This window comes from Strix uralensis, chromosome 2 (genome assembly GCF_047716275.1).
Source record: "Strix uralensis isolate ZFMK-TIS-50842 chromosome 2, bStrUra1, whole genome shotgun sequence".
Taxonomy (NCBI): Eukaryota; Metazoa; Chordata; class Aves; order Strigiformes; family Strigidae; genus Strix; species Strix uralensis.
This window is the reverse complement of record NC_133973.1, coordinates 5,575,662-5,602,960: the sequence shown is the minus strand read 5'-3', so window position 1 is coordinate 5,602,960 and position 27,299 is coordinate 5,575,662. Positions and strand designations below refer to the sequence as shown.

The 27,299-nt window shown below is 50.3% G+C and overlaps 1 protein-coding gene across 1 annotated transcript in view; it reads left to right on the top strand.

The window, feature by feature from the left end:
• FSTL1 (follistatin like 1) overlaps nucleotides 1–27,299 on the top strand; it is a 60,989-nt gene that overhangs the window by 18,790 nt on the left and 14,900 nt on the right. The window contains exons 3-4 of the mRNA XM_074853381.1: nucleotides 24,758–24,862; nucleotides 26,700–26,829. Of these exons, the coding sequence (XP_074709482.1) occupies nucleotides 24,758–24,862; nucleotides 26,700–26,829 (235 nt within the window). The remainder of the gene's footprint in view (nucleotides 1–24,757; nucleotides 24,863–26,699; nucleotides 26,830–27,299) is intronic.

Genomic DNA, 27,299 nt, shown 5'->3' with positions numbered 1-27,299 from the left:
TTTACCAGAGGCTGCCTTCTGAAACCCTTAGTCTGCCTCAGTTTTATGTCTGTTGGAGTTCATTTTTTCCTTTCTGAAAGTAATCGCAAAAATCCGCTTGTCTTCACTGGGTGCTGCAGGAGGACCTACCATCCCACAGGAGTATCTCCTCTCCCCTCCCCAGTGCAGCTCCAGCTGCAAAAGAGCTGCTTAACTTCACACATAGACTTTGCTAATAGTGCAGCAGAAGGGCCTGTCCTGTGCTTAATTAAAACTGCAAAAATAGTGCGACCTTCTTTTCAGTTACTTGCCACGTTCATTAAATGGGAAATTTTCTCTGTCAAATACCAAAATTGTTTATACTGCATTAAGCGAGGGAAACTTGCCAAATATTTTATGCTTGTTTAACTTAAAATATGTCCAAACTCAGTGGGCTCCCCCTGTTTTTGATTTGATTTTGACATAAAGCATGTAAAACACCAAGTTTCAGCCTGCCACAGATGCCTCTGTGATGTCTATACAGTTCCACAAACAAGGGGATTTGTAGAGAAACAATAACTCGGCCATTTCTGTGTCATTGCTAGCAAAGGGAGAGTATGGCCGCTGCCCTCGCTTTGCAGAGCTGAGCGCCCCAGATCAGAGAGGATATTTTCAGGCAGTGTTAGGCTGGTGCTGTGGGCTGGGTTTCCAGCGAGGCTGAAGGCTTTTGTTTCCCTTCTCTATCACTAAGCATTTCCAGCATCTTGTGAACGTCAGGCTGCTTGCGGGAACACTCTGCCCTGGCAGAAGAACCAAAGCAGATCGGATGAGGGAGGGGGTTAGAGGGAGGCATGCAGGGGTGGATACAAAAGGTAGATAAGAGCACATCAGTCTTCTATAGCATGGTTCCCAGGAGGCTGAGAAGCCTACCCCAGGGGATCAGTGGGGTCACCTCTGATTCAAGGAGGAGTGGCAGATGGGAACCCTGGTGGTTGAAAGCATTGGTAGGGTTGTGTTTGCAAGTTGCATCACAGATACTTCCTCTGATTAGGGAGTCCTAGCAAAAACTCCTGATGTCTGGCTTCTTGCTGTTGTATGGGAAAACAGATACACACAAAAAAATGTAATCATTAAATGAGCAAGCAAAAAAACCCCATGGAAATAACCTGTCCCTAAGCCAGCTGAGCTGGCTTTGGTAATTGGAGATCTGTTGTCTGTGCAGAGATCTTGGCTTCCACTGCCGCTATAAACTTTCAGGTTTCTGGGACGTTTCCCAAGGTCTGGCACAATCACCTTCACTGCTCGGGGAGGAATGGCTGCTGTGCAGGTACTGTTTACTTCTGCATGAGCCACTGCTTGTCATTTATCTTGTTCCACCACCTTTGGTTTGCCTTAGATGCCCCCCCATCCCATGTTCCCGAGCTCCAGGGCATAAATCCGCTGAGCTGCACATCCAGCTGCCATGAAAAATTCATTTCTGTTGAGAGAGATATGCTGCTTGGGTGGCTGCTGCTTGTGTGATCAGGGCAAACGGCACTTGGAGGCAGAACCTTAAGTTGATGAGACCTGGCTGCCCAGAAGCACCCTGGCCCTTCCAGGAGCGAGTGCTGTAGGGGGGTGCTGTCCTGCCATGGGGGAGGAAGAGACCTGGGGCCCATGGTGCTGAGCTCTGGCTGCAGTTGGTTTGGCATTCTTCCATGTTGTTTGCCTCTGTGGTACAGAGCATTTGTAATTTTATTTTGCTGTCTGCTGCATCATCTATCTCAGCACATTAGAGCCTTTGCTGGTTAATTACTTAAGCTGCCATCAAAACTCTGTAAGGTAGGCTGTTACTACATCTCTCTTGCTGCAGACAAAAACAAGCTAATGAAGCCATCACCTTAGGTGGTCTTCATGCTCTGTCTAGAGGTGTGGCAGCAACCATTGACTCCATACTGCTAAGAGCACAGGACTATGCTTCTAGTTTGAGAAAACACAAAGGAAGAAAACAGTTGAAGGTCAGAGATGAGGTGTGAGCCGCCCGCAGGCTCGGTTTGGATCCACAGCGCTTGCTTACTGAGTGACTGAGAGGAATACCGGTTTCATCAGTGGAGCAGCAATAGCTCAGCCACCTTCACAGGCAGAGGGTTTGTATGTAGTACCTGCGCGTTCTGACTGGTGCTGGTACTCATTCAGGCTCTGAGCTGGATCCCACCATGCAGGCAGCTTGATGAGGGAACGCAAAACACACACTGGGACCTGCTCCTGCAAGATCCAGGTCCCACATTGGGCTCTAGCTCCAGGGGATGGTCATGTCCTACGTGCCCTGCCCTCTTCTCTCTAGTCTCAGTCATGTCCTGAACCTGCCTCTTCTATGCAAAACATCTGCTGATTCAGTTCTCCACCCTTGTACTGTTTGTCCTAAATTAGTTTTCTTCTGGCATCAGCCCTGCAGGCTGTTATGACTGATGACCTGCAAGGGAGATGTAGTCCCCTGCCTTTCATTTCATTGCTCCATGCTATACCCCAAGCAGCAGTTGCCTGTGAAATACTGCAGTCCCAGAAGAGAGCTTGTTTGGTCATCATGTTCAGCTAGCATTTGGGCAACGTAATCAGGATCTGTGAGCCATAAGGGTGAGGTTTGTTCTTAGCAGGGACTGAAGTTTCAGAAGTAATCAGATGCTGGAAAGGTCACTGTCTGCATGTAAAGCGGTGATTTCCACAAGCACACACTCACACACACTTGCTACAGTCTTTGAGACATGTGGATAGCTCCCCACAAGCAAGAGGCCACAGGGTGACTCTCCCACCAAATTCAGGCTTTTCCAGAGGTGCTGAGGACTGTTCTGCGTTCTGAGCACAACAACTTTAACAGTTCCTCGAACACAGACAAAACAACTTAATCTTGTTCTCAGAAACCACTGACCTTTTTCTGTTGACACTTCAAAAAGGAAAAGTCAGCCTGAGGCAAACACCTGGCGTGGAAAATTTCAACCTGAGCAGTTCAGTGCTGGCATTTCCTCAGCAACGGAAAAGATGGTTTTATAAGAGGAAGTGTCAGGCTGCTTTTAAGTGCTGGTGGGGTGCTGCCTGTTCTACCCATAACGTGGGATGGCGCCTTGACTTCTGTGAATCAGCCGGCTCGACTGCTCTCCATTTCTCTGAAGGCCTTCAGAGGAGGTCAGGCTGTGAAGTACAAACCCAAGCAAAGCTGGAGGTGGATTAGAGCTGCTGTTTCAGATACACAGCTCGGCATGCCTTGGTCTTTTCCAGCCACAAGGATGTCTTGCTGTCCCGATCCGATATCGGGGAGGATTCTTAAACGATCCCAAGAGCGAGATTAAGACACAAACGAGGTCAGATGCCGTACAACCTTGTAAACTTTATTGTACACACAATTGGTAATAGCGATAGGACAGAGAGAAAAGAAAGGAAAAAAGTCAGAATCCGTAAGCAAGCAAACGGTAGAGATGCAGCGAGACTGATTACCACCACCACGAATCCAGCGATGTCCTGTTGGCTCGGTCTCGGTGCAGGTGATGGTGCTCCAAGCTCCGCCAAAGTCTCATCTCTGAGGAAGGATGAGATGACAAGAGTGAATAACGCTCACTAAAGAGGAGTACACAGTCCTTTTATTGTCCCAGTTCCCACGATCTCTCCAAAGAGTCCACCCATTTCCACGGAGCTCGTTGTAATACGTGCCGCCCTGTGGTCCCGTGCCGGCCTGCGCGTCTTAACTTCAGGCAGATGTCGTGGTCCCATCGGGAACAATTTGTCTCCTTCAGAGCGTACTCCTCCATGGCAACAGGATGCCGAGGCCAGGAAATGGTGGTGGTGCGACAGCAATGTTTGAGACAGATAACACAGTCCCTTACACTTGCAAATACCAGATGCATGGAAGATGGTGCCTTTGTCTTGGCCGTTACTAGGTTTCCCATCGTGGTGCTTGACTCCTCGCAGTTTGTGGCTGAGATTCTGCCATGGCTTTGGCAATGTCTGTGTTAATAAATCAAACATATACGGGGTTGTTTTCTGACTGTGAGGCCAAGTGCGACAGAATGGCCCACATCTACGCTGTTAAACTGTCCTGTCTCCTAATTAGGGTGGCTGTGTGTGAATTACTTCTTGGTTACCAGTGGTCTGTGCTAACCCCTAAACCATGTCTGAGAACTTGCAGACCACACCAGTGGCCCTGCTCCCTCTTCGACAGCACAGACATTTGAGCTCGGGTGCCTGCGAATTTCCTGCTAGTGCCTGGACCCTTTGAATTTCCCAGGGTAAGTGCAGGCTCTGAGCCCCGGGGCTCTGTGCCCATCCTGGGACCACTCAGTTCCCTCCCTTTTCCCTTTCTGCGTGGAGGGGCTTGCTGTCAGTCAGCTGTTCGTGGCTTCTCCTGCTGCCTGGGGTATTCCTGTCAATGGCTGAACTTCAGGCAGCTTTGCTGGGATTAGCCTGGACGTGGAGGATTACTGAAATCTGTGATGTCTGTTACAAGTTCACACCATTTAGTACTCTAAACTCTCTCCTTACTCCTGGATGGTAGTCTTAGCTATTGCTAATGAGTTTGTCAGAAACACCGGTATGGAAGTGAACTGATGCTGATGAATCGACATAGTTTGGTGCATGCCACAGAAGAGTCTTCAGGCTGCTAGGATTTCTAGTTCTGGGTGAGACAACTCCAAGTAGCATAGAGGCAAAAGCTTGCGTAGCTCAGTTATCTGGTGTAGAGATTGTGTCCCCACTACAAAATCTCTTCTGTATTTCTGAGCAATGGAGATCTATGCAGTAAAATACATCTCCCATGAAAGCTGCTCTTGTCCTCCTATCCCTCCATGTAAAATTCCTTCCCCAATGACTTCAAGGACAATGCTGCATTGCTCAGACATTTAATACTGTAGAATTTGTCTTGGGAAATAATATAATTGTATTCTTTTCATAACAAAGCCATTATATTGTCAAAAGCTTAACTTTCTGTTGCATTAGCCAACAGCCAGCAGTGATTGCTGGGAAAAGAAAGTGCTTAGCTTAACCTAAATTTTTTACTAGCAAGAAAAATGGAATGAAAACAAAATGAATTTATAATGAAATGGATTTATTTCTGGGCTTTCCTATTGTGCTGTTGTTTGCTTTCTTTGACGGCATTTAGAGCTGATTAGCAACCCTGGAGACAAAAGTCCGTTATTTACCCAAAGAGCAGCCAAGAGTGGAGAGACAACAATGCAGCCTCCCTCCCTCCCTTTCTCTCTACTCCATCCTCTCTATCCCTCCTGCATTGCCAAAACGAGCCTCAAGTTTGTCCTGAAGGGATCATTCTTCAGCGGGGGGTGAGGACAGCTAAGTCTGTGTGGTCTGCTGCCTTCTGTGGGAGTTGCTGGAGGAGGATTTGCTGGAGGTCTCCAGCTCCTCAGGGTCAGGTCCCCTTGCTGGGGAGGAGCATGGGGCACCTTCCCAGACTGTGGGAGGGGAAGGGCTGGCATGAGTGTTTGAACCTGTCTGCGCTTAACCAGGCTTCTGGGAAGCGGGGTCACAAGGGCTGTTCGAGGAACGAGGAGGAGGATGAACATGTGGTCCCACTGAAGAGATTTTGTAAAAGGCTGCGCGAAAATAATTTCTTCTTTCCGTGGGAGTTAAAGCTAGGGGAACAAAGTGGGAGAGCCAGGTGTGAGCTGGCCTGTGGCAGCATCTCTACCTTCCTCCTCTTCCCTCTCTCCCAGGAATTGTTCCTGAGCCCTCCACACGCTTCCTCTGTGGGGGCACAGGCACTTCAGAGAATCACAGAATCATCTCAGTTGGAAAAGACCTTGAAGATCCTCCAGTCCAGCCATGAACCTCACACTGACCGTTCCCAACTCCACCAGATCCCTCAGCGCTGGGTCAACCCGACTCTTCAACCCCTCCAGGGATGGGGACTCCACCCCTGCCCTGGGCAGCCCATTCCAACGCCCAACAACCCCTTCTGCAAAGAAATACTTCCTAAGAGCCAGTCTAACCCTGCCCTGGCGCAGCTTGAGGCCATTCCCTCTTGTCCTATCGCTTATTACTTGGTTCAAGAAACTCATCCCCATCTCTCTGCACCCTCCTTTCAGGGAGTTGTAGAGGGCGATGAGGTCTCCCCTCAGCCTCCTCTTCTCCAGACTAAACCCCCCAGTTCCCTCAGCCGCTCCTCATAAGACTTCAATAGGTGAAGAGATTTCAAGCCTCCATGGCAATTATTGACTGTAGCACAGTGGTTTTAATTGCAAGATATGTAGCCCTGGTTTCTTGAAGAGGATTTACATTGTGGGAAGAATGCTGCCTTTTGGGCTGCCCATTGAAATAACAGCATGGCTAATGATGGATATCAGCTCCAAAACAGTAGGGGACCTAGTTCTGGAGGGGGCTGCTCCGTCTCTGAAACACAACTAAAGCTGCCTCATGTTAGGAGCTGTTCTGTTCCTTCCTAGGCTAATGCAATCAAGACCAAATCCCTTCTACTTTCTGTCTCCATCCCTAATCTTGCATGTCACGTCTTGTTGTACAGAGGATTCTTTTTCCCTGGAAGGAACAGGAATTTGGCGGCCATGACTTATTGTCCTGATTATAATCTTGGCTAAGCTTGCACTGTAGCGAAAATATTAAATTCAATTTTGAAACTTTTCTTTGCCCTCTTCTGGCTGTAAAATGGTGTTAAACTGCATATTTTCACCTCTGATTTGGCCTGTCCCCCAGATTTCCACTGCAGTGGAAGACTTTTGGATCGCATGCTTCTTTAAAAGTGTGGTTGATAACAGTCAAAATAGAGATTACTTTTACATAAAAGCATTATTTATTAAGACAGACATCTGTTATTGCTATTTTCCTCCCTTATGCTGGGCAAGACAAGGGAATGAAATGCCAGGGAGGGAAATGTGCTGTTTAAGTTAAAGTATAGAATTCATATGCCTTAAGTTAGGTTAAAGCATAGAATTCATTCATATGCCAGTATGAATAAATAGGTATGAATTGGCCATAAATACAGTCATTCTTGACATTAGGGGAAGGCTCATAATTGTAAGAGGGTTTTGAGACCAGGCTTTCAAGGGGTGTGAGACAGGCAAAAAAATAACACCTGTAATCAGTATTATGTAAATGGAGTTGTACGCAGCGGGGGCACTGGTAGCATGGAGATGGACTTGGTGACTCAGGAGGTGCCTCCCAGCCCTGTGCGCTTCCTACGTGTGTGTGATCCCATTGGGAACTTTGCAGTGTCACTCAAAGGCAAGTGTTGGTGATGGAGGGTGTTGCTGGAGGACAGTAAGACAGGTGTGTTGGGAAAGCAGACAAGGAAAGTCATCCGGACAGGCAGGGAGTGGGGAGCCGGCACTCAGCGGCAGGCAGGACACGATGAGACCTGTCTCTGTGGCTTGTGTTTCACCAGCGAGTCCTGCCACTTGGGTCTTGTGAAGATCTTTTCTCAGACTTTGGGGAGACTCCAGAACAACAAAGAAGATTAAAGCTTTTATTCCTGATGCCTTTGAGGGAATGCAGACATGATGTGTAAGTGGTCATTGCTAAAAAGCAAGAAAGATCCAGTTTAAGTTTCCTTTTGACCAAAAGAGCCAAAACCCAAATTCTTACTCCAAAGCATCAGAAAGGATTCAGAGACCATGACTGACCAAATGCTCTTGAGAAAACTGAAGGCTCCACCAGTACAAAGTTACAGGAGTAAAATTCAATGAAGGTGGGGAGAAAGCAGTCTTCAGTTTGACAACACAGAGCAACGAGAGCTGCCGGCAGCTGGAGGAAGTTCAGCACTAACGAACAGAAGGTCAGGCACTCAAAAGAGAAGTTAAACAAATGGACAGCAGGAAAGGTTGTGTAGCAGAGAGACACCCCAGAGGACTGAGTTCACTACCAGGAGCATCTTTGCTGCAAACACCACGCTGCAGCAGTGGTGTGAAGGGAATGCAACAGGTTTCCCCTCTGGGCTGTTGCCTTTGCTCCTGCTCAGGGCTCCCTTGTCCAGGGGGAAGGACGGTGACAGGGGACCTGAGGCTCAGCAGCGCTGGGATGCAGGGACAGAGCTGTGCTAGCCACAGCTCCTACAGCAGCCATGAGTTGCACTGGTGATCAGGCGAGTGGCACAAAGCCACCTTTTCTTGCACTGCGCTTTCTGTGAGGTGGTGTGGAAGGCAGCCGTTTGCCCGCGTGGTGTGAAACAAGAATAATTGTCTTGCGTGGGGGAGGTATGGGGAAAAAGAACCAGTCTAAAGAGGGCACCCAAAAAGAGCCAGTTCTTTACTCTGTCTTCCTTTACCGGCTATAATCTGTCTTGTGTTCATATGGCAGTGGTGCAGTTCATACGCTCAAAGAGAAACCGTGTGCAATTAACTCAGCCCACCTCTGAGTCATGACAGTGAAGGGAAATAGAGGAGCACTTGCCTCAAACCAGATGATACACACAAACTGCAAGGACATTGCTTTTCAGAGCGGGAACAAGCCTGCCCCAGCAACACGGGATCCCTTGCATGAAGAAATGAGCATAGTGGCCAGCTAAGGGAGTCCCACAGTTTTCTAAGCCCCATCCCCAGTCTGTTGGTGTGCCTCTGGGTTGCTGGCACAAAGGAATGAGGGCATCAAGATCCCCCCAAAACAGGGGGAATTTCATCTCTTATTTCAATGAGGCCAAGATTTTTCCCTTTGAATCTAGCTGGTTTGGTGCTTTCTCTTCCATACTCTCTGGTAGTTGTGTTGGTTTTTTTTTTTAACAGGGAAGTGTTTATAATTCCTTGTCTTGGCGTGTGAGGGAGTGAGGGCGGGAGCCGCCAGCCAGGCTCTGAGCTTATCTCTGCCAGCAGCCTGTGCCACAGGCCGGTGTGATCCTTGAGAGCTGCCTTTGGCTCTCCTGAGCTGTGCCAGCTTCGCCCTGCCAGAGGGAAGCACTGGGTTTGGAGGGGCACAAGGGGAGGCTGTCATGCAGGGAGGCCCCTTTTCCAGCTGGTTGTGAGGGTTAAGGCTAAGCTCCTGCACCGGTGCCAGAATTTAAGTGGGAACCACTGGTGGGTACAGTATGTTGGGCTGAAATCCTGCCAGACCACTGGCAGACTATGTCTTTAACACCATGATGGGGCTGAGCTGTACGCTGAGACCACGAGCGAGCTTCCCTCCAGCATTTGGGGTTGGGAGTTTGGTTTGGTTTGTGCCAGAGCTGGACAGGGGAGATGGGGTGTGTGCAGATGTCTGCACTGCAGCCCTCCAAGCTCCTGCTGGCCACTCCAGAGTTGCACAAATCCTGAAGTTTCTGCCCAAGACCACGAATGCTCTTGGGGTTTCCTCCCTATAGCAGACGTTTCCCAGCAGTGGGCAGCTCCGCTTCATGTGCTCGGTCTATGATGTGCTGTGGGAGCTGTGGGGACAAAGGAGATGAGAAACACATGTTGTTATTAAGCAGGTTTGCATGCCGATAGCATCATGCCCTCTACATGTTGTACCGTGTCTCCTTAAGGCTGTTGTAGCCCTTAGGAGAAGCAGGGGAGCTGCCTTGTTTTCTGCTGGGCTGGTTGGTGGCCCCGGGGGTCGCTGCTGGCCTCAAAGTGGAGGGGTTTGTGCTGGGACCTTGCAGCAGCACACCTGGCAGAGCGGCAGCCCTCTCTCCAGGCTGGGAGGCAGCTCCTCCTCCGCGGCAGCACGCCCGCAGCTGCTTCGAGAAAAGCCTTCGAGCCAGGAATGCGTAAGGATGCCGGTGTCTGTGCGCAATCGTGGCCTTTCATCTCTGAAACACGGCCCAGCCAGGCCACAGGGCAGAAAGCAAAACATCCTGGGAAGAGCTCAAGAAGTATTAGAGAATAGTTTGTGCTTTTGGAGGCGATTCAAGCAGTGATCCCTCTTCTAGGAACGCAGGCTGCAGGAGGTGTGGAGAGCCTCAGGGTCACTAGCAGGGCTCGGAGCCCTCTCCTTCTAGCCCAGGGCAGTAGTGAAGTTCATAGCAAGTCCCTAACGCCTCATCACTGTCTCCAGAGCAGTGAGAAAAGAGAGACAGGCAAGCGCTTGGGTCGACGTCATTGCATCTGGCTGGCACTGGTTGCCTGCCCTTACTGGTTTGGGGCCAGATGGGCTGCTGAAGTTCCAAAGCCCTGTTTTTAAGTGACTGCAGTGATGCGCTCAGGTCCTTTACATCTCTGCAAGTTGAGTCATCTCTGGGTGGGTGTATAGGCAACGACAGCACATCTCTTGAAATCACCCATCGGGGAACGAGAGCTGGGAAGAGGACCCAGGCACCCGCTCCCCAGCCGCAGGCAGTGCCGCGTGGTCTTTGCATGAGCCCTGGGCACTCTCTGCTCCTCAAGGCGAGCCCGAGTATCTCTGTACCGCTCCATAGCGCGGGTATCAGCCTCCCATTTGAGCTTCTGCATGCAAACCTCCTGACGTCCGTTAGCTTGCCAGCTGGGCTTGGCACCAGCACGGGGGATGATACCCTCCTCCGCTGAGAACTGCCACGCTCCCTGCATGTCTCAGCCAGGAGGCAGGCACAGGCTCCTTCGGGGTCTGAGGGACGGGATGCGATGGGGCGGGATGGAGCGTTTGAGAGGGGACCAGAGCAGAGCAGGGATGGAGAAGGGTGTTTGCAGCCCCGATACAATTCGGACTGGGAGCTGCCTTGTTAAATCAGTGCTGTTTGCTTTGCCAGAGTGGCTCAGAGGAAAGGATGCTTTCCCTGAAGCAACATCTATCTGGGTTATCATAACCACCAAATGGAGCTGCAGCTTTATTTTTCTGTTTGTTTGGTTTTTAAAGCCAAGCCATGGGAGTCAGCATCAACAGTCTTCCCAACTAGACAAGAAAAAATTCCATGATTGCAGAGAGAGGGGGAGAGAGATGTCTGCAACAGTTCTTCGTTATTTCCAGACATGGTCATGAAGAGCCAGATGGAAGGAGATGAAAGAATGAGAAGAATAGTTGCTTTAGACACCAAATAACGATGTTTTAGGAATAAAGCCATGGGAATAATTTTTTTGTTTATTTTTTTTTAAATTCCATAACTGAATCAGAGAGTCAAACCAAAAATTTCATTTCAGGTCCACTGAAATTCATTTTTTATTCTCAATAGAAAAAAAGGACTGACAAAACAAAAAGTTGCTAAGCTTATCAAAACATGTTTTCATTTTGCTCTCTTTGACTTTTAAGTTTACATACAACACTTCATGAAATATATTTCAAAATAAAGGGAAAATGGTTCACTTCATCTTAGAAATAATTTTGGAATCAAAGCTGTTCCCCGAACTAGGCACAAATTTCTAAATATTTTTGGTCAACCTCAAATTGCATTTTCTAGTGAATTAGCTCTCTGTCTGAAAAATGTTACCCAGCCTTATTTAGGAATTGTAGGAAATCAATAATCACTTCTATTGTTTCTTAAGCACAGAATTGCCTTTGGGCTGCAAATGCTGACAAGTCTGTGCTGTCACAGAGGCCATGGGGTGGTAAGGGGAGCTTTGCTCTGGGAGAAGTGGGGGTGACTGAGTCTGCTTCCCTAAAACTACACCTGTGGGTATGGGGCATGCCACTTGTGATGAGCACAGCAGAGGTTATTTACTGCTCAGTTAAGTTTACCCTTCATTTTATACACTGGTCCGCCGCTGTGAGAGGGAACATAGTTGTAACAGGTATATCGTGAGATCTACAGATTGTAAACTAACAGGTCATGGGGGTGTGGGGGAAATACCATCCATCTTCCTCACCGATAGCCCACACAGCATAGTTTATCTCCTGTTCCCCTTCTGTTTATGCTGGGTTAAATCAGGAATGAGACAGGGGACCCACGAAGCACAAACAGCTTGCCTAAATAAAAGCCTTGGTGTTTAGGCAAGCATCTTGAGCGAGAGCAGGTTCAGCACGAGCTGCAGGGAGCAGTGCAGGGGCAAAGGGCTGCAGGTGGCTGTGACGCCAATACCCAGGGTGATACCCATCCTTGGGAAGGCTGGAAACCCTCAGACTTCGGAAGTTTTCTTCTTTCCTGCCAGCTGTGGCAGTTACCATAGTGACTGGATTTTATAGTGTATTTCATAGCGATGCTACCAATTTTCTTGTGGCCTTCTTGCCTTATCAGAGCTCCCTCTTGGCTGTCTCAGTAGAGAGGTCTGCCATTAAGTGCACATCAGAGAGACAGCGCATTGTCTGTCGCAGAGGGAAGCCTCTTTGGGATAGGTGTGAAATGGTGTTAGGTCTGCACAGGGATGCTTTCAGGTGCTGCTGCCAGGGCTGGAAGCTTTGTGAGGGATAATAAGGGCAGCAGGAGTTGAAAATTCGTTGGAATGGCCTGCCCAGGGCAGGGGGGGAGTCCCCATCCCTGGAGGGGTTGAAGAGTCGGGTTGACCCAGCGCTGAGGGATCTGGTGGAGTTGAGAATGGTCAGTGTGAGGTTAATGGTTGGACTGGAGGATCTTCAAGGTCTTTTCCAACCTAGATGATTCTGTGAAAAGAAGTAGCTGGTCAGAGCTCAGGGGTCACAGTTCCCCTTGTGCTGGGTCCCAGATGCCCAACGCCGCTAGTCCCTGGTCCCGGTGCAGGGCTGCGGGGCGACTGCCCTTGCAGTTTAATGGGATTTGCTTTGTTGCTGGTGTTTCTGAGAGCAGAGAAAAACACATACACATCTCTCCCTATAGTCTGTACGCTTGTGCAGCCCTTCCCATGTTCCTCCAGCAGCAAGGATTTTCACTTAGTTTTTACAGCAGTGTTTTTCCTCTCCTCTTTCCAACATAAGTGAGTAGGCGCACACACTTTTCTGCCAGTTGTCAGGTCTTCAGTAGTAAAAACTGAGGTTACAAGAACCTAGAGAGCTTTCTTTGCATCTGCCCACCTCCTGAAATCCTGGTTTGCATTTTGAAGGTTGTAATGTGACAAAGCTTTGGCAGACTTGCCTTCAGCTCCCTCTGGCTACAGGGACACAGTTGAACCTTTGATGGAGCTGTGCCTTTTTGGCAAATGTACCACTGATATGCAGACTCCAGGTTAGTTCCCCAGCCTTCCCAAACTTCTCCCCTCCTGCAGGTTTGTTTTACCTCTCTTCATTTTTCAGATTTTCCCAGTAGTCTGATAACCATTCCTGACTATATGATTTCAGGAAGGGAATGTTCCGTCAATACCATGGGCCAAGAAAATTCTCTAGACCAAATAATGCCTAGTACTGGGGTTTATTCTGACCCTTCCTCACTGCTCCCACTGTATAAAGGGAATCTCATGACTTTTCATACATTAAAGAAGCTTCAAAGGAGAGGAATGACTGTGATAGACACTGTCCCCTGGGGATTTGCTGTTGCAGAGCCGTCTCCAGCAGAGCCATTGGGTGGAGCAGCCCTGGAGCTGCTCTGTGTTAACAAGGAGCTGAGCAAGTCCTTAACCAAGGCTAGAAGATGGGAAGTGCAAAACTGGCCTACATCCAATTCTGTTCTCACTCTCCCTCCCACACTGAGGCTGACTCAGTGCTTCCCTCCAATTGCATAGGCATTTCCATTGCTTTTTTGTGATGTGCTGTGGTAGAGGGAGGGTAAAGAAGGACCAAGGCGCACAGCTGGGAAGAAGGATCGTCAAATCCATTGCACTAGTGATGGGAACAAAACTACTGAGGTTTCTTGCGCAAGAAGCTGGAGGCTGCTGGTAAACCTCAGCATTTCCTGCACTCTACGTTCCTCTTGTGTATCCAGTTACTGGAAGAGGTGAGGAGATGCCATAGGGTTGTAAATCCTAACTTGCCTCCAACTGCTCAGCTCGCTCTTCCCTTCCCTCTGTTGGAGGCAGGTGATGGCTGAGAAATGTGCCAGATTTGGATTCCATTCAGAAATAAATCATCCCAGCTGGCCAGAAAAAAGAGACAACAAAACTTACTGGCAGGACCAGTAAAATCTGCAGGACTTCTGAGTGTGGGAAATTAGGGGGACAAAGGATGGAAAAAGAGGGACTGCCATGACACAGGAAGAGCTGTGGGTCACAACAGATTTAGGGGTTGAAAGGGAACATTTGAGGTTCTATATGGCACAAACCACCTCAGATTGGGTAATGGGAGGGAGGGGTGCTGAGTGAGTGCACCCCAAAATGGGGCAGATGATCTCAGGGCTCCTTGGACTTCTTGCATCCTGCAGGGGAAAGGAGCAGGCCTTTGGGAAAATGCCGGCTGGCAGAGAAACCTCCCTTTTACCGCTGACTCTGGGTGTGCTTGGAGAAGGAGAGAGGTGATGGCATCTGTGTTTAATTGCTAGCAGGAGTCTGTGCTCCACAGCTCTGCTTCAGTCTGGAGGCCAGAGACAGTGCTCCACCTCTGTCTGCCTGCCCTGAGGAGGTGCTCCTCATCCTCCTCATCCTTCTCTTTCACACCCACCTGTTGGCAAGGGCTTTCTCTGACCATTCCTAAGGTGCTGTAACTTGTCTCATGTGTTACCTGCATACAGAACGACCCCCTCCTCTTGAAATTCAGGAGTCAGTGCTGGTCTTGTTTTTATGTTTTAAACAAAACAGGATGGAGAATTGTGGTTCCCAGAAGCCCAGCCATGGCAAAACAGAGCCTGGCCCAGGGCATTTGGGGTCTAGGAAGGAGACTTGTGCCCCAGGAAGGAGTGTGACTTGTGTATCAGACTGCAAAGTGGTCCTGGCTCCAGACCAAGGTGCAAAAGGAGGTGAGCTGCCGCCTTACGGTAGTTCTTGAGCAAATCCTCTCCCTTGGGCCTTTCTTTTTCAATCTGTCACATGAGGAGGATGATACCAATCTCATCCCACAGCTCCTGTGAGACTAACTTCATTTAGGACCTTTCATGTGCACAGAGATCCCTCCCTGTGCGTGAGGGTTATTTTCTTATCCAAATATGAAGTGATTAACTGGATTCCTCCCCCTGAGAACCGTGGTGCAGCAGCACCTCCTCTCTTCCCGTGGGACTAACTCTGCCCTGCTCACAGCTGAAGCCTCTCCAGCTGGCTTGGCATGCACGAATCAGTCTCTGATCTCCTGCCTCCGTGCCTTGCCAGGAGCCAGCACTAGCAAGAAAGTTCCTGGTGGCTGCGGAGGAGCTGGCAGTTTCACTGCATGATGCAGCAGGAGGGAATCCAGCCCCTTCTTCCAGAAGCGCTGCAGGGATGGGTGGAGGGCGGAGAGCTAAGAGACAGTGCAGTTTTGGGCCATTACATTTTTGAGGCTGTGAGCGTGAGGGGCGTTTTAGGGTGAGCGGCAGAGCGAGGCTGCAGCGGGGAGAGCACTGCCAGACGCAAGCTCCCTTCCTTCTAGCAGCCATTTTCCAGACTTGTTTGCAGTAGAGATTTCCTCTTCCTCAGACTCTCATGTCATTGTTCCCCTTATGGGGCCTCACCGGTCATTGCCTTGTGGTGGAAAATATGAGGTTGTGGGGGCCAGAGCACAGACATTCCTTCCAGCTTAAAAGGGAAAACAGAGTCCTCGCGCAGTGGAGTCCCCGAGAGAGGTATGCCTGGCTCCGTAACTGTTAGCAGCATCACGCTGTAAGAGAAATCAGCTGTCTGGCAGATGCCTTTCTCCTCTTGATGAGGTTGTGGGGAGAAAAGCCTCCTTCCTCCCAATTCCTGCTTCCCTTTCCTTGCAAACACTACCTCCTGCCTGCTCACTGTGGGACACGAGAAAGCCATGGCTGGTGTGTTGGGGCTGCGGTCCCTGTCAGGGGGGCAGGCCATATACCCACCGGGGTCGGCGGGGAGGTAGAGCTCTCTGTATCCACCCTGCTAATCTCTGCAAGGCAATACTGTCCAGGCTGTCTTTTTTTGTAGCAGTAGTAGCATCAGATGTCTTCATCTCCCTGACAGAGCCATGGACAAATAGCCACAAGCAGGCTGCCATGGGCAATGTTGTTTTTCCACAGCCTCATGCAGAGGGCACCGACTTGATGGGCCCCCTTTATCACAGAGGTCGCTTAGAGCCTCAGCTGCTCTCCTGCTCAGTGCTCTGCTATGATGGATGTGGCTGGTTCAAGGATCATGGACTGAGCAGCCAGCAAGGCAGGAAGGGTCACACGTAGGTGGGTGAGGTATAGGTTTCTCAGAGAGGGAACATCCTCTGAGCTCCAGGAGTTGCATGTCCCTTCCTCTCCTGCCTGCTTGTCTCTGCATCCAGGTTTTCTGGGAACACGCCCTGATTCCCAGCATGGGTAGAGATGTATCCTCTGGCTTGTTTCCCATTAGCAAAAGTCAGTTGCCATTAAATATTCATCTATTAAGCATTGAGAAGCCTTTAAGGGTTTGCATTTTGTTGTGTGGTGTATTTAATGAGCCAGTCCTGGATGTCAGCTGAGAATAGGAAGAGATACACAGAGAGATTTGGGAAGGGGGTGGTGACTGGGGACCAAACTGGGGCATGGTCTCCTCGGTGGCAGGCGTCCCGCAGGGAGCGCAGCAGCTCCCAGCACTGCATCCTGATGGCTGCTCACAGCCCTGGATTGCAGCTGGCTGAAATACCTCAGCAGTGGAAGCTCCAAGGGACGGATGAAAGCGGAAGAGAGGTGGAGTCTCTCCTCCAATGCACGGAAAACATTGCAGAGGGAGCACAAGCATGGGGGAGACTGAAGAGGGGCTGGGGCAAGGATCTGCCCTCAGGGCTGCAAGCAGCAGAGGGCCTGAGTCTGCTGAGACAAGAGGCTGAGCCAGAAGAGTGTTTCATGGGGCTCTGCAAAGGAGTTACAGCCTGGTTCCCTAAGGAAACAAAGCTATGTCAGCAGGCTGTCTCTGCCTGTCTCCCGCCTCCAGTGAGTCTTGAATCTATTGGCCTGTTTCCGCCACAGCTGATAAAGCGGTGGAGGCCTCTGAGATAATGGGATCCAGCTGGTTTTGTGACTCTAGGTGACTGACACCCCCCCCCCCCCCCAGGAAGGAGTCCATACGCTGCCCTGTAACTAGCTGATAGACAGGCCGTGCAGAGCGAGCGGTTGGAAACTGGGCTTCATGAGCTCTGCTCGCAGGACAGCTTTAGGATTTGGGGAAGGAGGAGTCCTGAAGTTTTAGTGGTGCTGGACCCCTTTGCATTCAGTGTAGACCTCATGCTGACACCCTTCAAATAGCATATTGTTAGCACTGGGGACATTGTCAAATGTGTCTGGTCACAGTGCCCTGGGGAATCTAGCACTGGTCCAAACTTTGCCTCACAAACATATTTTCTTTTTCTTTTTAACTAACTAGCTTGGGCACAGCGTGTTTTTGGGCCTTCTGAGCTGCCTATCAACACCTTGGCTGGTCTGAGCCGCAGGCCATGTACCATGGGTCTCCCAGAGGCAAGGGGAGGGGGGACTTCTCAGGGAGGTGCGGGGGGATGGCTCCAGAGGGTGCCACTTTGGGACTGGATAACACCAGACCTCAGGAAGGGTATAGCTCGGCTCTGATGTGACCCTGCACCAGTGGGTTCAGCAACCTCTGATGGCAGGTTTCCTTCCAGGATAGAGGATATGGATCACTCCACAGCTCACTGTGCCATCCTAATAGTGATGATGTCCTGGGAGGTAGGTTTTATTGGAGAGCTGACCTCGGAATCAAATGTGGTTCAATCCCCACACATTGGGCTTATCTCCATTTTATCTTTGACAGCTGACAACCAAACCTTCCAAGTCAGATTTAAAGGTAATTTGTGTGGGGTTTCTTCTGGATTCTGCAGATGTCCTGAGGCAGTAGCCCTAGGGAAAAGAAGTTGCAACGTTCCCCTTACCTATCTATTTATGGCAATCCCAACGTCAGGGGTGCCTGCTTGTTTCACGCTAATCTGCTCAGTTTTATGCTGCTGCCAAATTTCCGCCCCATCACACCAGAGTGTTAGAGAATCCAGAAAGCTGCTGCAGGAATTAGGTCAGCTTTGCGGGGAGGGACCAGTGCTTTGCTTGTTAGTCACAAACCAGAACAGCGAGACAAATGGCCTGAGGTGACAGGCTGCCTGCCCGTGTGTGCCCTCCAGCAAACGTGGGATCAGCGCTCCCTGGAACTCTGCAGGAGGGCACATTGCCGAAAGAGCTGTTTTGCCTGGAGGCACGCTGAAAGCACAAGCCAAATGTTTTCTCTGTGCCATCATTGTAGAGGAGTTGCTAAATTTTCCCAATCCCCTGAGCTCCTGTGCTGCCCAACCCCATCTTTGGATATCACAGCACAATGCAATGCTTTTCCCTCCCAGCCCCCCGATGGGAGAAGGGAGGTTTGGGAGTCAGGAGATGTGGCTTCTCGCCTTAGCTTTCTGCATCATTGACCTAGCACCTTGTGTCTCCAGATCTTCTTGTGTTGAGGAGAAGACATTGCCAAGACAACAGCTGAACAAAGCGCTAGGTATTGTGGCTGGATGTTGCATTGGTTTAGAAATTGTGCAGGCAGCACTGTTTACAGGTGCTGCTGAACAGGAGCCAGCAGTGTGCCCAGGTGGCCAAGAAGGCCAGTGGCATCCTGGCTTGTATCAGCACTAGCGTGGCCAGCAGGGACAGGGAAGGGATCTTACCCCTGGACTCGGCACTCGTGAGGCCACACCTCGATGACTGGGTTCAGTTTTGGGCCCCTCACTACAAAAAGGCCATTGAATGACTCGAGCGTGTCCAGAGAAGGGCAATGGAGATGGTGCAGGGTCTGGAGCACAGGTCTGATGGGGAGCGGCTGAGGGAACTGGGGGGGTTTAGTCTGGAGAAGAGGAGGCTGAGGGGAGACCTCATGGCCCTCTACAACTCCCTGAAAGGAGGGTGCAGAGAGGGGGGATGAGTTTCTTGACCAAGGAACAAGCACCAGGACAAGAGGGAATGGTCTCAAGCTGCGCCAAGGCATGGTTAGACTGGCTCTTAGGAAGGATTTCTTTGCAGAAGGGGTTGTTGGGTGTTGGAATGGGCTGCCCAGGGCAGGGGTGGAGTCCCCATCCCTGGAGGGGTTGAAGAGTCGGGTTGACCCAGCGCTGAGGGATCTGGTGGAGTTGAGAACGGTCAGTGTGAGGTTAATGGTTGGACTGGAGGAGCTTCAAGGTCTTTTCCAACCGAGATGATTCTGTGATTCCTTCTATCCCTACTCCTGTATCAGTGGCAGGGAACAGGAAAAAAGGATGTGGATGGGAAGACATAGGGAGGACTGGCTGAAATAAGTAGCTGCAAAGCTCGTTTCTCCCTGTCTGCATGGAGGGAGTCTATTGTGAATTGTACTGGTTATATCTGAAAACTTCCAACTTTTGCCGCTGCCTTCCCCGAGGCACAAGAATCTGTGCAAGTCTTGCAACCCCAGACATCACTTTGGTGCCCGTTAGTTTTCCTTATCTGTGTAGTGCTCAAGTTTGTATAATACATGGGATTGCCTCCTGGAGGAGCTTTCATTGCTACAGGTCTAGAGCACTTTGATTTCCTTGCATATCATAGAATCATAGAATACCAGGTTGGAAGGGACCTCAAGGATCAAATCAGGGAGGGCAAAAATGGAAAGCCTCGATTTTACAGCAAACAGAGCATTATATGAGGGGTCAAGTCATTTTATGGATTTCCACAAACTGATAACAAGAGAGGAAAAAGACCTGCAGTCGCTGCTGATAGCAGAAAAGCTTTTTATTTGTGTCAGTTGGAGAGGACGGTGGGTAGTATTTCTCCAGTGCGGCATGGTCTGCGGAGAAAAAGACTTTTTTGATCTACAAAAGGAGGTTTTGTATGGAAGGATGCGCCGAAAGCAAAAATTAATCTGAGGGGTTGTTTTCAAGCATGTTAACTCCCCGCCTCATAGCACAGTGGTCTCTGCTGGTTTCCCAGCGCGTGCGTAATGGCAGGAATCCTTGCTGCTCCCTTCGGGCAGTGGGGCACCGTGGACATGCTGCTGCTTGCACTGCTCTTCTCTGCAGGGGAAAACTTGTTCTTCCTTACGGAGGTGTTTTGTTGCTGAACTGTTAACGGTTTCACCTTTCACAGGTTGGTTGGGATAGGCCCCATTTCCACCAAATGACACCAGGCAGTTGTGGCTCAGCAGGGGCCAGGGGAGGGAGCGGCCAAGGGAGAGCTGCAGTGAGCAGCTCCCTTGTGAAGCCATGGAGCCGCGATGCCTCTTCTCCTCGTGCGTGCGGTCACTCATCTGTCTTGCTGCAGACACTGTTTTCATGCCGTCCCCCCAGCGCGGAGCAGGCGCGGCAGCTCGCAGGACCTTGGGACCCCGTGCAGACCCGCACGTCGCCCTGTGTCGGCACATCGAGCCACGCTCGGTCCCAGACATCTGGGCGCAGGCAGGGGCTCGGAACGGCTCCTGACATCTGCACTTACGCTGTGTTGGGGGTCCAACTCCTCTGCGCCGGTTGCTGCTAGAGATGAGAAACAGCCCTTCCCGCTGCCTAATTTTAGCTCTCCACCTTGAGGCCCTGCATTGCCAGTTACCATGGTGATCCGTCACCACCAGTGCTGCCGCTGGCTTTCTCGCCCTTGGAAATGTCTCTTTTTCCTCCTTGCTCCCCAGGAAGCAACAGCTGAGGCAGAAGCAGCGCATGTGGCTCACTGCACTCTCACTTCAGGTCGTCTGCTTGACGCTTGCCCATTCGCATGCAAGAACCCTTCATCCGTGGGCCCCCCAAAAGCGCGGCGTGTGTTCCCGACCCCATTCTGCAGACAACCTGGGCTATACATACATGACACTGATGCTGCCCTGAATTTTTGGCCCATGAGCCGTGGCAAACAGCTTTCTCCATGGTCTTTGCCCAAGATGTCTAGGAAGGTTGTGCCCCTGTGCCGTGGCAGAGGCTCTGGAGCCCAAACGCTCCTGCCCTGGCTTCGTGCTCGCTGCTTTTACCTTCCTACTTGCTCTCTGGGCAGCAGAGGAGTAATTAAAAGCATTGCCCAAACAGAGGGAGCTTGGGCATCTTGCCCGAGGCAGAAGAGAGAAACTGCCTTGTCACGGCTTGCAGTGTAAATGCCACCGCACAGCAATTAATGACAACTCTCTGCCCTTTCCCTTCTGCCTGCCCGAGCACACTCTGCACAGGGACAAGTGACACTTCCCAAGCCCACGGTGACAAAAAAGGCAATGGCAGTTCACAGGAAGGAAGCAGTGTAAAAATGTGATTCCAGCCCCCAAATTCTGACATTAATTTAAGGGCTGACATGATGTAAACAGGTCCTACAGGAAAGCTGGGGAGGGACTCTTTGTCAGGGAGTGTAGTGATAGGACAAGGGATAACTGTTTAAACTGAAAGAGGGTAGATTTAAATTAGATACAAGGAAGAAATTCTTTACAGTGAGGGTGGTGAGACACTGGCACAGGTTGCCCAGAGAGATTGTGGCTGCCCCCTCCCTGGCAGTGTTCAAGGCCAGGTTGGACGGGTCTTTGGGCAACCTGGTCTAGTGGAAGGTGTCCCTGCCCATGGCAGGGGGGTTGGGACTACGTGATCTTTAAAGTCCCTTCCAACCCAAACCATCCTGTGACACTGAAACACTGTGGAGTCTTTTTTGTGCATGACCTTGCATTTAAACCTTTGCAGTTCATATTTTCAAGCTTTTACGTGGTAGGTGCGAGGACAAGCTATTTAATATTGAAGTGGCAGCTGCCATCCCTGCTTACTCACGTGACTCTAGCAGATGGAGCTTTATAAAGAGCAAACATGGCAAGGACCAAGGTGAGATCGGAATATGTGTCACAAGAAGCTAGTTCGTCTGGTAGCATCTAGGAGGTCACCAGAGAATCGAATCAGGAGTGAAGATTATAAAGCCTCATTCACAGACCCCCGCCATACTCATCCATTCATCCACCACCCTCTCCGTTACACTCCCAGTTATGCACAGGAGACTCGGGCATTTGCCAGGAAGGCAAACCTGTGTGCAGGCTGGTGGAGGAAAATGTTTCTGGCTCTTGCAGGAGGTGAAGTGAAGGCAGGAGCTGCAGCAGCAGCTGCTAATGCCTGGCAAAGGAGTGTACCTCGACCTGCAAAGCAGCCGCAGCAGGTCAGGCTTCAGGGTGGGGTAGGTGTAGGGTAGCAGGGGTGATGTCTGGGGAAGGAAGGAGGTGAGGGTCTTGGGGATTTTGGGAAGGGGGCATACGAGTAGAAAGGGCTGGGGTTTGTAGGTTGTAGTTGGAGAAAGGACAGTTTGTGGGGTGAGCATTGCAAGGATGGGGGGCACAGGGGTCTGAGTCACTGCTCTGGGAACCAGGGTGGAAGCTGAGAGCTGCTTTCACTAAAGGTGGAGCCAGCACCCAGCCTGGTAACTCCTGCCACGGCTGCTGCTGCTGCTGGACGGGAGGATGAGCAAGCTGAGTCTGAGAAACTGTGCCAGAGTGAGAGGGCAGGCAGGCAGAGCAGCTTGATTCCTTTTATTCTCTGGCAAGCCCCTGGGGTGGAGACAGCAGTGCCGGGACATGGCAACCATCTCCGACCTGCTGCCAGCCTAGGACAGCTTAAAGCAACAAAAAGAAGCAACTGGTAAACCATATTGCTTTGATGAATAAGAAAAATCAGAGAACATGGCCCTCCATCCTGGCAGGAGGCTGTTGTGGCGGTGTCACCCTGCCAGCATCCCCACCCCGGGTCCCAGCGGGAGAGCTGCAGGATGGCTCCTGGGCTCCGGCAGTACAGGGAGAGAGCGGTGGCCAGGAAGCCGTGTCACAGGCCTGGCTTCCAGCAAGCTGTCGAGGGGAGAGGAATCTTGCAAGCCGAGCTCGGTCCCTGCGGACGCCTGCCGAGGCCGGCTGCGGTTGTAGCAGTGCTGTAAGTCTCAGGCCAGGAGGCCAGAGCCGGGTTTGGCATCAGTGGGAGCTTACTGCTGGCAGTCCTGCCTGGCCATGGGTAAGGAGAGGCAGAGTACTGCCATCTATTGCCAGGCACCTGGATTACAGACCTTGGTGGGTGGCAGTTTAGTTTTTCTGAAAAAAACTGGCAGGCCGGTTTTTCTGGCCTTTGGCTCGGTGAAGGGATGGGCACGTTGTTCGAAACCCTTTAAATGGATCAGCACGTAGGTGCCTACAGTGTGTTTTAGGTGTGTGAGTGCCCTAGTCAGACTCCAGCCTTGGAGAATTTGTTTTTTTCTTTGTGGTTTTTTTCAAAATGAGCTAGTCTCTCTTTTCTGCCCTAAGTTGTGTGAGATTGCTTTGTGGAATGAAGCACTCATGTATCTCCCTCCCGCCCCAGAAGCGCCTAGATCATTTACCCCAGCTCTCCACCAGAAGGCAACTAAAGAGAGGTGGATGCAGCAGAAGGGGCAGAGTGGCTTTCATAGCTCAGAAACAATATGTGAAAGGAGGACAAAGGGGCAGGGGGAAGATAACAGACTGTCTTCATGGGGTGAGCAGGCCTGGGACATGGTGTACATTTCTGAGCTAAGACTGGTGTGTCCAAATACTATATTTTTATTTTACAGGATAAGCAGCAAGATAGGAACATTTGCAGAGAGTAGGAAAGGTGTTTGTCGCTATGCAAACCTGGAGGGAATCCTGCAGTGCTTTGATAAGACCTTCTTGGGCTTGATGACTATGCAGTAGGCCAACAGATAAAATATTCTGAAAACCAGGGCAAGGTCATTCAGAAAATGATCTGGCTGTCACTGTGGGCTGTTCAGTAAAGGCAGCAACTGTGAAATTCTGGTTTAAAAGCAAAAAAAAAGAAAATTAGGATAAAGGAGCGACAGGAGAAAAGAAAAAGTGCTTGGCATTTGTCATTATATGTATCGACAATGCTTGCTCCTCAGGCAAATTCTGTTCCTTTTTGATCACCTATTTTCAAAAGTATATGATGGAGGTACAAAGATACCACACATGAACAGAGGTTAAAAACAATACTCATATGAGAAGGTAAAAAAACCTTTGTGCATAAGAGAGAAGAGTCACAGCAGATACGATTGACCTATCCCACTGATTATTTTACATTCCTCAATCTCCTGTGTCTGATACAAAAATGTTGAGGAAGCCAGTTGGCTAGCCTGAACCAGATATTTAATGTACAGGTGGAAAATGTTAGATGAAATGAGAGTCACAAAGGAAATTAATGACAAAGCAGGGAATTAAACCAGGGTCTCCAAAGTCTGAACCCCTGGAACCATCTTCTCTTTTAAAAGTCTAAGAAAAAAAAGGCATTAAAACTGATAAAAGTAAATGATGGTTTTATTGAAAACATGATTAACCTGTGGAAATCTTCCCTGCTAGGTGTCACCGGTTTGGGAACGCAGTGGGACTCAAAAAAAGGGGTTTGACAGTTACGTGAACAACAAGAATACTTGTGATGACTTTGGCTAGGAGAAAACTGTAAAGCGTATAAATTGTGCTGCAGGGCATAAGTCAACTGCTGGCTGTCAAGGACCAGGAAGAAATTTTCACTGTGAGAAGGTTACTGTATAATTATCTATGACAGTGTTTCCTCCTTTGAAGTGTTTAATCTTGACCAGTGGAGGCAAGATAATGGTTCATGTAGTTTTGTGAAGTTTTATTGTGACAGGGTCATTATCTGGTGCCTGATGGTGATTTCTTCTGTCTGTTTGACATCACACCTTTCTCCAGGGTTATGTTCACCTTCTTCTTAAATGTCTCAAGCAAAGACATTTCTGCTCCCTACCCTCCATGAAAAAAATTTTGAAGACAGCAGTCCTTGACATGAGCGAGTTATTCTTGCCATTCATGCTAGACTTTCTCTTGCTGATGTTTGCTCCAGTTCTCCTAGGTGAATGTCTGGGAATGACCTCAGGGAATCCCTCTCTTGCTGGGGCTGTAGCCCTAGCCCTTGTGTCTGCTCCTGATTATTGTCTGAGCTGTCCATCTCTTGTAGTCATGTCTCTCTTGTTCTGTAATCTGTACCTTACCACCTTGGTGCTCTTTGGTCCAATCTACAAGTTAAATGTGTTATTTCTTAAAGCTGTGTTGCTGTTCTTCCGGGTAACTTGATGTATTTTGTCTCTCTTACTTTGCAGGAAGAGCCAAGGAGCAAATCCAAGATCTGTGCCAATGTCTTCTGTGGAGCTGGGCGGGAGTGTGCAGTGACTGAGAAGGGAGAGCCAACCTGCCTCTGCATTGAGGTACGGGGGCAGCCCAGCTTCTGTGTCTGGGACAGGTGTCACCACCATCACCCCCCGGCTGGCGTTTGGTCACTGGAAGGATCCCAGGATGGGATTGAGGCTTCGGCTGTTTTGGAGCAGCTGCAAATTCACAGTGGCTCTTCAAACAGCAGAGTCTTTCCCAGAGTGGTGTGGGGAAGGAGCCCTGTAGGGTAGATATTATCTGGGGCTTGCAGCTGTGCTGCTTGCACAACTGCCTAGGGTCTTGACACGCACGGGAGACTTGGCTGGAGGTCTTTTGTTGGGAGAGCCCAGTAGGGTGTTGATATGCAGCTGGCTTTGGAGGGCACTCCAGGGAATGATCTGTGAGCTCCAAAAAAGCCTGCCTTAACTGGCATCTTGCTTGAGGAGGTTACAAGCACCCTACTGAAAATCAGGTTTTGTAAAATGGAAATAATGGTGCTGTGAGGATGAATAGCTTCATCCAGCAGGGAGCCAGAGATGATGAGGAGGGTATTTTCCAGCTGTAGAGAGACAGTGTCTCCCTACTCCGCTCTGCCCTGTGCTATCAAACCATTCCTGCCCAGCTCTGGGGAATGGGCATGTGGCTCTTTGTTCCCTCTTCCCTCAGAGCCTGCAGCTCTGATGCAGCCAGCCTGGGCACTGAGGAGAGAAATTCCCCGTTACCAGGAAGAGAGTCTGTCACTCTGGGTAGGCTTGGCCGGACTGGAAGGGACAGGAAAAAGAAGCCCACAGCCTGAACAGTGACACTGGTGAACTCTCCCTCTGCTGTAGGCCGTGCTGTTTGCTTGGAGCTGGTGCCTTATTCTGCATTCGGTTGCAGAAAGGTGGAGCAGAGTCTACAGAGAGATGCAGCAGAGCTGAGCAAGCAGAGGTGCACAGAACAGATTCACAGAAACACCTCAGGGCAGGCATGGCCATGGCACACAGAGCAGCAGTTGCAGGGTTACACTCAGCTTTTACGCTGATCACCGATTTCTCTGCTGGGCTCTGCTTTCAGGAAGGCTCCTGTCATGGTATCAGCAATAACGTGGCCAGCAGGGACAGGGAAGGGATTTACCCCTGGACTCGGCACTGGTGAGGCCGCACCTCGATGACTGGGTTCAGTTTTGGGCCCCTCACTACAAAAAAGGACATTGAATGACTCGAGCGTGTCCAGAGAAGGGCAACGAAGCTGGTGCAGGGTCTGGAGCACAGGTCTGATGGGGAGCGGCTGAGGGAACTGGGGGGGTTTAGTCTGGAGAAGAGGAGGCTGAGGGGAGACCTCATGGCCCTCTACAACTCCCTGAAAGGAGGGTGCAGAGAGGGGGGATGAGTCTCTTGAACCAAGGAACAAGCGATAGGACAAGAGGGAATGGCCTCAAGCTGCGCCAGGGCAGGGTCAGACTGGCTCTTAGGAAGGATTTCTTTGCAGAAGGGGTTGTTGGGCGTTGGAATGGGCTGCCCAGGGCAGTGGTGGAGTCCCCATCCCTGGAGGGGTTGAAGAGTCGGGTTGACCCAGCGCTGAGGGATGTGGTGGAGTTGAGAACGGTCAGTGTGAGGTTAATGGTTGGACTGGAGGATCTTCAAGGTCTTTTCCAACCTTGATGATTCTGTGGTGGTGGTGGTGACGGAGGCTGGGATAAAGTGAAGCCTTTGAACCCACACCCACAGACTTCCCTGTGCAGGTTTTTCTGGAGTGATGGTGGGTGAGTTCAGCCTGTTCCAAACCCCTTTTGGGCCAAGGGGGCTGTGCCAAGGGCTTCTGTTGAGTTGGGCTGATGCTGAGACTCACCCACCTCCCTCTAGCTGTCCCAAAGAGGCAGGTAAAATGCTGTCTTCTCTGACTCTCTTGCAGCAATGCAAACCTCACAAGAGGCCTGTGTGCGGTAGCAATGGCAAGACGTACCTGAACCACTGTGAGCTGCACCGTGATGCCTGCCTCACTGGCTCCAAGATCCAGGTCGATTACGATGGCCACTGTAAAGGTAATCTCAGCAATGAGGGCCAGCTACACTCTTAAGGGAGAGTGAGTCGGAAGCCAAACACAATGGCGAGGCAATGCAGAGGCCTCACCAGCCAGACCCGCGTCGCACAGTTGCTGAGTGGGTGTTGCATTTAAGGTAATGAATTAATTTGGTAAGAGATGAATCCCCTTGCGTTCTAGCCGGTCCTCGGAGATTAGAGGAGCTAGGGGCAGCTGGACTTATCTCTTAATAGCTATGCCAATTAGGGCTGTAACTATAGGCCTGACACCAGACGCACGAACAGCCCGTGTGCTGTAGGTCTGGTTGCATTCAAGAGAAGCAGTCAGGGTCACAAATAGTACAATTTTTTCTTATGCAACATCTACAGATTCTTTAAGATTGCCTGTGATAAATGCCCAAACTACAGGTTGGCTCTAGAGCACTAAACACAAAAAAAAGATTGCAACCACACTCACTTAATTCCCAGGTAA